This window comes from Zerene cesonia, chromosome 17, assembly GCF_012273895.1.
Source record: "Zerene cesonia ecotype Mississippi chromosome 17, Zerene_cesonia_1.1, whole genome shotgun sequence".
Classification (NCBI taxonomy): Eukaryota; Metazoa; Arthropoda; class Insecta; order Lepidoptera; family Pieridae; genus Zerene; species Zerene cesonia.
Genome location: NC_052118.1, coordinates 5,461,760 through 5,473,642, shown reverse-complemented (window position 1 = coordinate 5,473,642; position 11,883 = coordinate 5,461,760). Strand labels below are relative to the sequence as shown.

The window sequence follows — 11,883 nt, the reverse complement described above, 5'->3', positions numbered from 1 at the left end:
GTAATAAATGTTATTTGCAGTTAACAATTTTCTTTTTTCTTTATTACAATATTTATGGCAAGACTAGGTATAAAACAGAGATTTTTTTCACTAAAATCAGTTTCTCATGAAAAGGGCAACCGAACTGGTGGTTCGCCGAAGGTAGGCAATCACTACAACCCAAAAACATTGCTCTAGCTTTGAGTAATAGGTGTTTAAAATAAACTTTGCTTTTATCGTTCGTTTCTATTTTAACAACAATGTTCCAAACCTGATCTGAACATAATTCTTCGTCCTTAATTCATACATAATTCCACTGAATAAAATTACACACTGAGATTTAACCTAGGTTTTATAATCACAAACGGCGTTCTTGTCGTGGTTAAAACACGCATCCAAATGAGTATACTTAAATATACTATTATAAAAAAAATGGAATTTCCTTGTCAAGCCTTAAAATTCAATGAGAAATTATAAGTCTTCTGTAGGATGAAAATAAAATATTTCACTCGTGTTTTATATTTTATTTCTTTTAGGAAACTTCACAACATTTTCAGAATAACTGTACACCTTAAGTTAGCCTAACTAAGTTGTAGCAACTAACATAAAAGTATAAAGACAAAAAAAATCTGTGCATTATTTTTACATATTATGTGCCAAAAACAAAATTATTTTTCATGAAAGACCCTTCAGAGAATATTCTATTTTTAAACGTTTCACATTTATTAATTAGTACTCATAATGTAAAATACGTTGCTACTTCAGTGGGTTTTGGTAACACATACTAATCAAAAAACTAATCTTAAATTAATGAAGAGCCTTCAAACATGAACTTTCATAATTTTTGGAATTTTCAAGAGCTTTACCATCGGTTGTATTAATTAGCTTAATCAGGACGGCGTAACGTTAGACAATAGACACGCCGTGCCACTTCGATGCTTCAATTCCCTCTACTTAATGTTAAACTTTACACAACACATTAAACTAACGAATGATATAAATCAATTATTTATGAAGGTTTCAATTTGCCCCCATTAGTATTATTATTATATAATGAGTATTACAAATAACATATACACTTATCAACAATTAACACCATGAGTTAGTAAAACTTTTATTATTTTCAGATACGATTTACACACAAATTACAAAACAGTTATAACAATACTACGTACAAACTGTACTTCACTCGTATGATTAGGGTATGTATTCCGATTAATTATTTATTTCGTAACAAGTTGCGAGCACATCATTTTGCGTTAACATTCATTCAGTGTTATGAAAAAAATGTTATATACTAGGCTAAAATTGGAATCAGGTGTTACAGTTCGAAACAAAGATGAAAGGCAAATTGTCGCGCCTTATAAATCTAAGTACAAATAAAGTATTATATTAGTAATTAAATCTACGAATAAGTTTGGTCGATAACAGGAATGTGTAAAACATGTGACTAGAATTTACTAAAACTTAACATCGACCTAAATAAACATTACATACTTTAACATTTTCACTCAAATCAGTAAAACTAAAAACTAAACACATTATTCTTTACAGACATTTCATTGTTTATTTGGAATTCGCTTACTGAGATCCTATTTCATTAATAAATTATGATTTTACTATGACACAAAATAATCATATCATATAATGTCTTTTAATACATTCTAACTATTAATTTTATGTATTTAATTTATACAAACATTACGTACATAACAATGTCATTCGAATATTTGGCTAGAAAATGCTTGAAAAGAAAACAGTCTTACTATGTAGGTATAAATTTTTGGAGAAATCGGAGATCATAAATACAAAAAAAAAAACCCTTAAACCTAATATAGCTTGCAACTCCGTTATTTGAAACACCGTCAAACTGCTCTATAATAAATAATGTACCTAATATTAACAAATATACGATTAATAAATAACACAAATCTACACTAGTGCTTTTAAATAATAATTTGAGATCAATGGACGTTTTTGCGACGCATGGTCCGTAGGTATTGAGAAAAACAAAATAAATAAAGTGTTTTTCAACCAAAAACTTTTGTTGTACGCCCAGGTGCAAGACGAAAAAAAAGTAACAATGAAATCTTTAGAAACTGATTTCATCAATGCCGATGAGATCAATTGACTTATACGTGTTGGCTTTATATCTATCTCGTACAGGTAATGAGAATATTTAATTATTAGATTTGCATAATTACCAGTTAGTTACCAATCAAGATTTTAAAAACGATAATAACAATTTATTAAAGCATACGTGTTTGATAAACATTCCTAATCCATTTTAGCTTTTTTACCTCACGACAAAAATTGCGGTGCAAAAAAACACTTTTTAAACGGTAGCCTGATTATAAGATCAAAAACGGACATCTTGAACATCTGTTGGCGTATCAGGGAGTTGAGTTTGATCTGATGTCGTTTGTTTTACGGGCTGAACGTGTCTGGTCCTTGGTTCTTGAGCTTGGGTCTCCCTAGCAAGGACTCTTTCCACGTGTCTTGCTACTAATTCTGCGGCGACAGGCGGCGATCTCGTTAGTAAGCACAGGTCACTCACGGACATACGTACTCTTAGACCTCGGGCAGCGGCTGTGATGCAAGCCACAGCAATTAGAGACGGTGGTACTAATAGAAGCTCAGTTTCTGTTAACAAAGAAAAATAAAATTAATAAATATGTATCAAGGTATTTTATATATATATTTTTTTTCTTCTTAATGCCGCGTTAACATATAAAACACTAAAATAATTACTAAATAAAGCTAGCTACATGCATAAAGTTACGATTTTTATTTTTATGGCATTCTTTTAATACAAGGATACGTTGAGGTACGCGGACGCAGGTAAAGCGCATCTGTTGTGAGATAATTACTTGATACGGACAGGTGGCACAAGCACCTTGCATCTTAGCGTCCTTGCATTTGTTTTTATTTAGGTCCAATAAAACACTGATCGCGCTGTGAATATCGCGCTTCAATCGACAGATATGACCAAAAATGGCCGAGTAAAACGCCATCTTGCCGGTACAATATCGTAGGGGCCCCAAAAAAAATCGCGTTACATTTTGCACAATACTGGCTACTATTGTTGTTTGAGAATAAGGAAGGAAAACTGCCAGCTGCCAGATTTGTGCATAGCGTCCCCGTCTGCATCTTTGTGTTGCGTAGCTTTAGGCACAATAGCGGGAATATAATAGTAATTTACATCTTACGTCTTCTAGTCAAGGGCACAGCTGCAAATTTTGCTAGGGACGGAGAAACGAACGAATTGTTGTGAAATGAGTTTTGAGATCGATATTTATAATCAATAACGATTTATTAGGATCAATGTTAATCAATTAATTATAATTTATGTAGTCTATTCATGATTTTAAAAGTTACGACTTTTCATTATCATTGATATTATATAAATAAATGGAACAATAAGAATTTTGATGATTTAACATGTTTCAGCTTTCAGCTACAACTAATCTTTAGATTACAATAGGCTTGAACGGCGCAGCACATATTAATTATTTTTTGAACAATTAAAATCCTTCTTGGTATACAAAATTGACCACAATATCATTGTGCACCTTGATTAAACCACATTAAGTCACTGAACCTATAAAGGTAGATGAGTCTATATTCCTAACGGTGAAGGCAGTGCGATGAAGCATAACGACGTGGTACAATTTTACAAGAAGTACTGGGTGTTAGCTTGTAGGCTGAGGGTACGCCAAGACGGCAGATGTAATAGCACCTGGCACGACCCTTCCGTTCGCTGCCTCCAAGTAGGTAGCTATAGGGTCACTGCCCACCTACACCCTTCTTTACTCTAGCGTGCCCTTATACGCTTCTTTACGCTGCATAGGTACTTTCGTTAAAGAAAAACATGAAAACACGCCATTCTAACGTAAAAAAGGTGTCTATTAAATGCTAACCTCAAGTTCGTTATAGGTAGGTACGTTACGGTCAATAACAGCTTGAACTTAACGAAACTGATTTTAATATATTGATTAACATTTTAACTGACTTTATAATAGAAAATAATTTAGCACATACTATCGCTTATAACGAACATTCAATTTGAAATAGGTATTAGTTTATCAGAAACTTTCTTTTGTAGCCATATCTGTCTAAGATATTCGACAGAACCTCTTTTAAAATCTAGTGGTAGATAACAATTCTGGATAAACAAAGTCTAAAATTTTATATTCATTATGGAATTATTCATTAAATAAGAATTAATAACAAATTTCTCATTACTTGCTCATAACTGATTTAATCAAAGGATGCATTTGATAATCTATTTTAATGAAAGTAATCAATTTGTTACCCTGCCAGAAGGTCATATTCTGATCGAAAAGCCTTATAATAATGAGAATATTAATAATATCACACTTGGAAGCTGTGATATTAACTCACCACGTGGTCGAGTCAGTCAGACATATTCAAAATATAACAGTTGCCAGAAAACCAAATGTTGTAAAGATAATTACACTGAATAAATCATAAGCATGGTTATGTGTGGCAATAGCGGATTTGGGCATGATAAAATCCCAACTGATAGCGAGTCTCGTATCAGGCCGTGATCTCGAAGCACGGTCAACGGACCGAGGCGATCCGTTGTGCGACAGGTTGCCTGTCAGTTGGTCTCACCATCTGGTGACGCACGCGCTAAGGGGCCACGCGTCTAAGACTACACCCCCGTCTTACCCTTCTAATTACACCAGCGAATGTAATCAACCTCCACCAACAGACTTTAGGAACCGTTAAGTTCCGTTTCGTAAACCTGTCTCGCCCGAATATCGAATGGGGCGAAACATCAACTCTTCACCTATACAAACAAAAGCAAATGTGCAGGGGTTGCAAATAGTAAATGTCATTATATAATTGTGTGAAACTAGTTCTAATACCATATATCTTATTTTTGCAAGCCGTTAAGGGCTTGAAGAGGGTTCTTAAAAATCATGTTTGAATCATTTCATTCGTTCGATTCATAGCAATTACCCACACATATACATTATTCAGGACACTGTTATTTATATCGTAAAACGACGGGTAATACTTTTGTCAAGGAATAGATCGGAAGTGAAGGAACGGAAAGAGATTTAGTTCAAAAATCTAAAGTATTGAGATCAGAAACTATCATCATTTCGGGTTAGATAGCTTGGGGTTGGGACGCCAGGTGCGCCAGACGACGTTTTTGTTGGGAGCCCTTTGTCGTGTAGAGCGGGACAGGCCGACTTGAAAAACACAATGGCTGCGGGACGTCTTCGCGCATTGTCGGCATCTCAGCTGGCGCGGTCCCCTGCGCTCGGCAACTAGTCTCATAAGTCACAGCGACCGTGACATGGTTACTTGAATTATTTGCGCTTAAAAGCATTCGACTTGATTAATATTGCTCGCTATCGGCAAGTTTTGATTCTAATTAAAACAGGGACCACATTAAAACAAGTTAAGATTCTGCATATATAGATATATAACTAGTCAGCGTTGATGTATAAGTTATACTGTACTATGAAATACGAAATACAATATTATGCTAAGACTATAAAACTATGCTATCGTATTTCATATTTAATTTTATAGGGGCTATTAAACCTACATTTACAAGATAGGGGTTAGGGGTTAAGAAGTGTTATTAACCTGTTCACACCTCTGATAGTATTCAATCTGTAACTGGCAATTATAACAAGTCTACTTCCGTTGACCAATAAGCCAATACCCCACGATACGCACATGTCCTTTTTTAAGCTCGAATTTCAATAAAATTATGCAAGTATATTATAACATTTGCAATTAATTCATCGTTGTATAGATACCATATCTATATACTTTTAAAGAATCCCACAAACATTTTGTATAATAATTTGTGTTAAGTTTCAATTACTACTGATCAGTTTAGTTGACATTTAAATTAGAGAGGCTGAAAAAATACCAAAAGCATACCCAAAGCTCAACACATGCCAGCCATAAATAAAATATTATCTAAATACTCTCCGGACCATAGGGGCGCTTCGGGTTAAGTACCGGTCGTCAGATATCCTATCCATTGTTATCTTCATAATTTTTAAAACAGTTTATAAGATCCTTGATATTTTATGCCTCTCCGTTTTAAGACAAATATCGATTATTGTAATTTTTTGTAAAAGTATTTCAAAAAAAGTAAAAATATTCAAATACTTCTTTTATTCTTGAGGAACATAATTGGTTGCCGACTTTCACAGTAAAAAAAATGCAGTATTAAAAACTGCTAATTGAATGTTGTTTCGAGAAAACAAAAAACTTGCATGATCCTTGTAAATAGAAGCGAAAGTTTGTTTGTTTACATATCATTCATGTTGCAGTTCATTGCTAGTATGTTTATAACCTACACACAATATACACAACCAGATCAGTGGATGTATTTAAAATTAATAACGACAGCTAATAAGAGAGATTGAGAGTTTATCCCCAGGCGAGCACATGGCATAGTAACTGTCATAAATCAGATAGCTTCGATAGCACAATGGTTGTGCTTAACCGGCTTAACAAAATATCTTTTAATATTTTTAACGTTAAATTTCATAATTTGTTTCAAAATTTTAGGGGACTCACGAATACTTGTAATGAATTATGCTTCTATTATATATGTTACATATTTATATTCTTATATTTTTTACTTATTTATGTTTCACCGCAGTAAAAACTGGGCTAAATCGCTCTTGCTTTCAAACTATCTCCACCATATCATAAAATCGCTTCATTGAGAAGAGTGAAAGAGAGGTAAACAACAAAACACTTTCACAGTTAATTTCCTATTATTAGAAATACTTATACAAGTAAGGATAGAAACGTAACCTCTTGGTCTATCGTTATTATTGTCAAACAGAGTATATAATATAACCGTAAAATTAAACAAATTGCAATAATTTTTATGTAAGTGGACAAACGTAGGGGTCAGTGGCAGAGGGGTGACGGCACAAGGTGTGCGATATCACGGCACGAGCATGTGCGTTCCGATACTCCGACCCTCCGCCCTAAATACTAAATACTCATACATGACCACTCGACTGCACGCACTTTAATCGCATTACGCAACAAAGGGAGGTACGATCATTCACAAGTCACAACCCCCGTTAATCGGTAAAAAGTGTCGAACAATGTATTTGTACCTATCCTAAAATATTTCGACTCGTAATTATTTCCTTTGTTAGAAACTTTGTTAGTTTTTAACGTATAGTATATATTATAATCATTTGCTATATTATAGTGTAGTAGTGTTATTTTATTTATATGTCGAAAATGTATATTAATATTGTAAAGCCCATGTAATTCCGTTTCACCTAATATTGAGTATTACCCGTCACTTCTATTGCGATTATCGATTTTCTATAATCACCATAAGTTCAAGGACAACCGGCAGTCGACGAAACTTCCACCCGCATCTTATGACAACGACAACTAATTTATAGTAGTAAGAATTCTGAAGCCTTACCTGTATAACATACTGATGTAAGTGTAAGTGCGTGTGTCCGTATGAGAGGGTTCCCTCGGCCCCAAGGCACTCTGGCCAGCATTGGTTCTACAAAGTCAAATGCTGTGGCGATTGATAGCTGCCAGTTCATTCTTTGCACCAACATCATTTCCCATTGCTGTAAAAGATTATTATATGTTAATTATCAATGTACAACACTCAATCTGTTTATTAAACTTTACGTAACACAGTCACTAAATTTATTCAAAATGATTTATAATATCGATATCTTAAAAATATTCTTGATAGAGGTCAGATATATAATATCGTCACAGTTGAATTTTCACCGTCACACACGATGGAACAGGCGGAAACCGCAAAAAAATAGCGAATTCACCAAACAAAAGTACAAGAATAGGGCAAACCAAGAGAACTATTGAGCGGGGACGTTCTCGTCGGGAAGCTCTTTAAAATAATAAGGGTGGCCTAATTGTTTGTGTAAGAATCTGTGTGAAACCTTATAAAATCTGCACACTTTAGGATGTGTGCATGAGCGAGGGTGGATGTCTATGTACCCAATTAAAAGACTTAAATACTAGTTATCGTAAAAGAAAAGTAATACTACTACTATTCAGAATATAGATTCTACATATGGATTTTAAGCTTCCGCAGCATGAATAAATACATAAACTATTATTATCAACAACATCTTGCAAGACCATACATTTTAAAAACTTCCCACGCAGTTATTATAATTTGGATCGAAACGCCAACTGTTTATAAAGGTGGCCAAAGACATGGGAACATACCACTAAATGATCTCATTACCATGCACATCGACAACTTATCTATGGGATCATCGTATGAATTAATTGCAAGGAAATACGAGTACCCCCACTATACCATACGGTACACGACATGCCTTCAAGTTTGTAGAGGTAACATTCTCACGGCATCCAATTAAGCAATGACAATAGATGGATATCATAATTGTAATATTTTAAATTATTTTGTTATTATTATAAGAATTTGATGTTTCATACTTAATGATATAAATAAAAATGAATCGCCAAATGTGTTTGTTTCGAGAACGGCTCGATAAAATCGGCAAATTTTTCTTTTATTTTTTTGTTAAGGCACATGATTGTAGAGAAAAAGAGATTCTTAAGGAAAGAAACAACGTAACATGGGTGAAGCCGGCGGACAGCCAGGTACTTATAATGTAATGTTATGACGGTAATATATATTAAAAATATATTTGTTTCATTTTTTATAATTTTCCTGTTTTGATAAACTGAGGGTACGCATAGCGTGAGAATAATGTGACAAGTGAAAAGCTCACGGGTGTTACCGAACTAATTGGTCGAATCACACCTGCTTTGCTGCACACCATATTCAAATTACCAACATAGCAATTTGTGGTTGTGAAATCGATTACGTGAAGTACCTAAATAACATACGAAGGAGTAAAACTGATAAACTACGAAGCAAGCCTGCTTATCAGTTGATACATCGGTATGTCACTTCCCACATTTCCGACGGAAGCAGTGTCTAATTGTTAAGTGCTTTCGTCACACGCTACAGTAGGATCGTAAGAAAATAATAAGTGTCGTCCCCCAGAACGTATACAATAAGCATTGCGGAAGAAGTAATAACAGGAAACTCATAAGGAAGACTAAGGAAACGAGTAATATGAAGGCGTCCCCAAGGGGTGAAAGAGTGACATTTGACTCGGCTAATCGAGTTCACTCAGTGTAATCAAAACAATGTGTACCGTCTTGCGGTCGTCGCAGGATGTAAGGTGTATGGCTGTGTCTTGGCGCGTTAACTTTTAAATCGACCTTTTTTGATAATGATCCAACTAATTAAATACTTTAAAAAATAGGAAGCAAAGACAAGTCAATAAAAATGTGTGCTTAGAGATACAATATAACACAGTTTATACTTTTTAATAATCCCTAGAAAACCTAAATAAAATTAAATTGTTTACAGAAAGATATAAAAGCGATCGTAAATTTTCTTTTATCGTGAATAATACAACTTTGTATTTATAAAACTCTCGCTTTATACTATTGGCAGATGTCAACATAAAATATGATACTTAAATATCTAATTAAATAAATATAAAGTAGCTGAAACTTACTCGAACTTCATGTGGAAACACCGAGTTGTCCGTATAGGCACATAGAAGATCGATGGATAGTGGATGGCATTGGCGGAACTTGGAGGCTACCAGCAGAGCAGTGACCGCCAGGAGCTGCAGCTGCTGGCGCGAGATGGCGACCTGCGCCAAAAACCTGTCCACGTAGCTCACGGCCAAAGGGAACACCTGCTCTTCACATTGCTGCTCTTCGCAAACCTGGGACACATATTTTGTTTTAAATATAGATTTATCTGCAAGCGTCAATAAAATAAACTTAGTATGTGCGGTTTTTTTTTTATTTGTTTGAAAAATATTCCATAAGTTATCTCATTTTATAAGTAAACAAATAAAAAAAATATCAATGTAGTTCTAAACCAAGTCCTAAATGCAAAGTACCTCTACGTAATTAAGTGTCCTACCTAACATGATAATATTTCGTCAAGAAAAAGCTAGTGTTAGTAGGTTGCGCTCGCCGAATGGCCGTTGAGAACATTACTGAATCTGTTAAGATTTTAGGTAAAGCTATTAAAATTCCCTCGCTTATGGAACCCGAACAAATATATCGAACTAAAAAAATGTACATAAAAAGCACCCCCTCAGCGAACAGCAATTGTAAGGGCTCATAAAATCCAATCCATTCTTTACGTGTATGGGTTGTAAACCTTGTCGTAGGTAGGTAAAAGAAAATTATTCCATCATATCACTAATTTAACTAACTTTTTAATATATATCCTACAGTAAAAGACAAAGCTATTCTATATATTATATACTTATAAATACAATTACTCTAATCACACACATATTAAAGACCACCTTCATAATTAATGAATACCTACTTAAATATTTAAGTCGTAGTCCATAGAAATCATGAGTTAAACATATTTGGAATCTAGTAATGGGTGAACGACCACAGATAACAAGGATTATACAAAGATAATTTGTCTATAATTTAGGAATTAATTTATTAAGTATCCACATAAAGTCTTTCCTAATAATTATTACGTTACTCAAAATATATTAATTCTCTTCGACTATCTGTAATCATATTTAGATTATATGTAAGTACCTACATATATCATTTTTAGATATAAAAAACAACACTAATATCAAATTTTACATTTATATTAAAAAGCAATAGCTTTTATAAAAGATAAAGATTATGTATATCTTATTAAAAAAGTAACCAATAAAATAACAACCATGAGGGTAGTTCCAAAATATTTAATAAGTATTAATTGTCATATGAAATATGGCTCGACATGGAAACAAAAACATTATCATTATGTATAAAAAGAATTATAGCAAAAAGTTTGTTTTGAAAGCTCTATCTTAGAAAGCTCAGAAGCCCTTACGCCGCCTACAAATTAAAGGTCATTGACGTCAACTTAATCAGCTGTTGACGGAAACAGTAGGCGATAGTTTCAAGTTTGTACAAAGGGGCATGATTAACATAATCATTGTAAAGGCATGTTACACATAAAAATACAATAAAACTCAAGTACCTCCAGCATCCATGTAGTCACAACCTTCCGCATAAATGGTTGTATATCTATTTGAACATTTTGAAAGTAATCAGTGTGCAAGGCGTGAAATCTTTCTAACGACAGAAGGTTTGTTAGAAGGTGTGGATTCCGATCCAGGGCCCGATCTGGACCCGCGATGCACATATCTGCTCTTCCACTGCTGCTGCTATTATTTCCAGAATTTTGTAAGTTCTCTCCGCACGATAAATCCATTTTCCACACCGAAACACTTTTTTTCACAATGTCTTTAAGTTTAACGATAAAGTTCGTAGTTGGCATAGGCACAATATTTTTATGTAGCAAAGTACGTATCTCGTAAGCGTACCGGCACAAACGGCACAGCCGGTCACCGAGCGACCAAAAACACGAGTGCGGTTTCGAAATGTCAAGGAATGCGCGTGAATAGTGAACACGCTACGCTACCCCACCATGCCTCCTTTGTGCTTTTCAAAAGTTCTAAGACCCTTACGGACCCTATTCAAGATACACTTAATTATAATATTCGAGACTTCGAGTTACACTTTGTGTGATAAAAATAAGGGCATCGGTCATTCGAAAAAATAAGACAATTGTAAAAGAATTAAATTTATTAAATATTATGCAATATTATATCAGCAATTGCATTAACTTGTACGACGCGACGGTGGTACTCATGCAGATACGTAGTTTCTTAATATGTTTAAGTAAACGAAAGCCCACACTGATTTGTAACTTTGAAGTAGCTACTTGTACCTAATATTATTGCACTAGCTAAATTATTTTGAAATATATATAGATAAATAAATAAATAATTCGTGCAT

The 11,883-nt window shown here is 34.0% G+C and overlaps 1 protein-coding gene across 1 annotated transcript; it reads right to left on the bottom strand.

Moving 5' to 3' along the window:
* Positions 1-1,641: 1,641 nt before the first annotated feature.
* Positions 1,642-11,450, bottom strand: LOC119833216 (G1/S-specific cyclin-D2-like). Its single transcript, XM_038357138.1, has 4 exons — positions 11,063-11,450; positions 9,561-9,776; positions 7,439-7,595; positions 1,642-2,622 (listed from the first exon to the last, which is right to left on the bottom strand). Exons 1-4 carry the CDS (start codon positions 11,360-11,362, stop codon positions 2,339-2,341), a joined length of 957 nt encoding a protein of 318 aa, XP_038213066.1. The 5' UTR covers positions 11,363-11,450; the 3' UTR covers positions 1,642-2,338.
* Between the last annotated feature and the right edge of the window lie 433 nt (positions 11,451-11,883).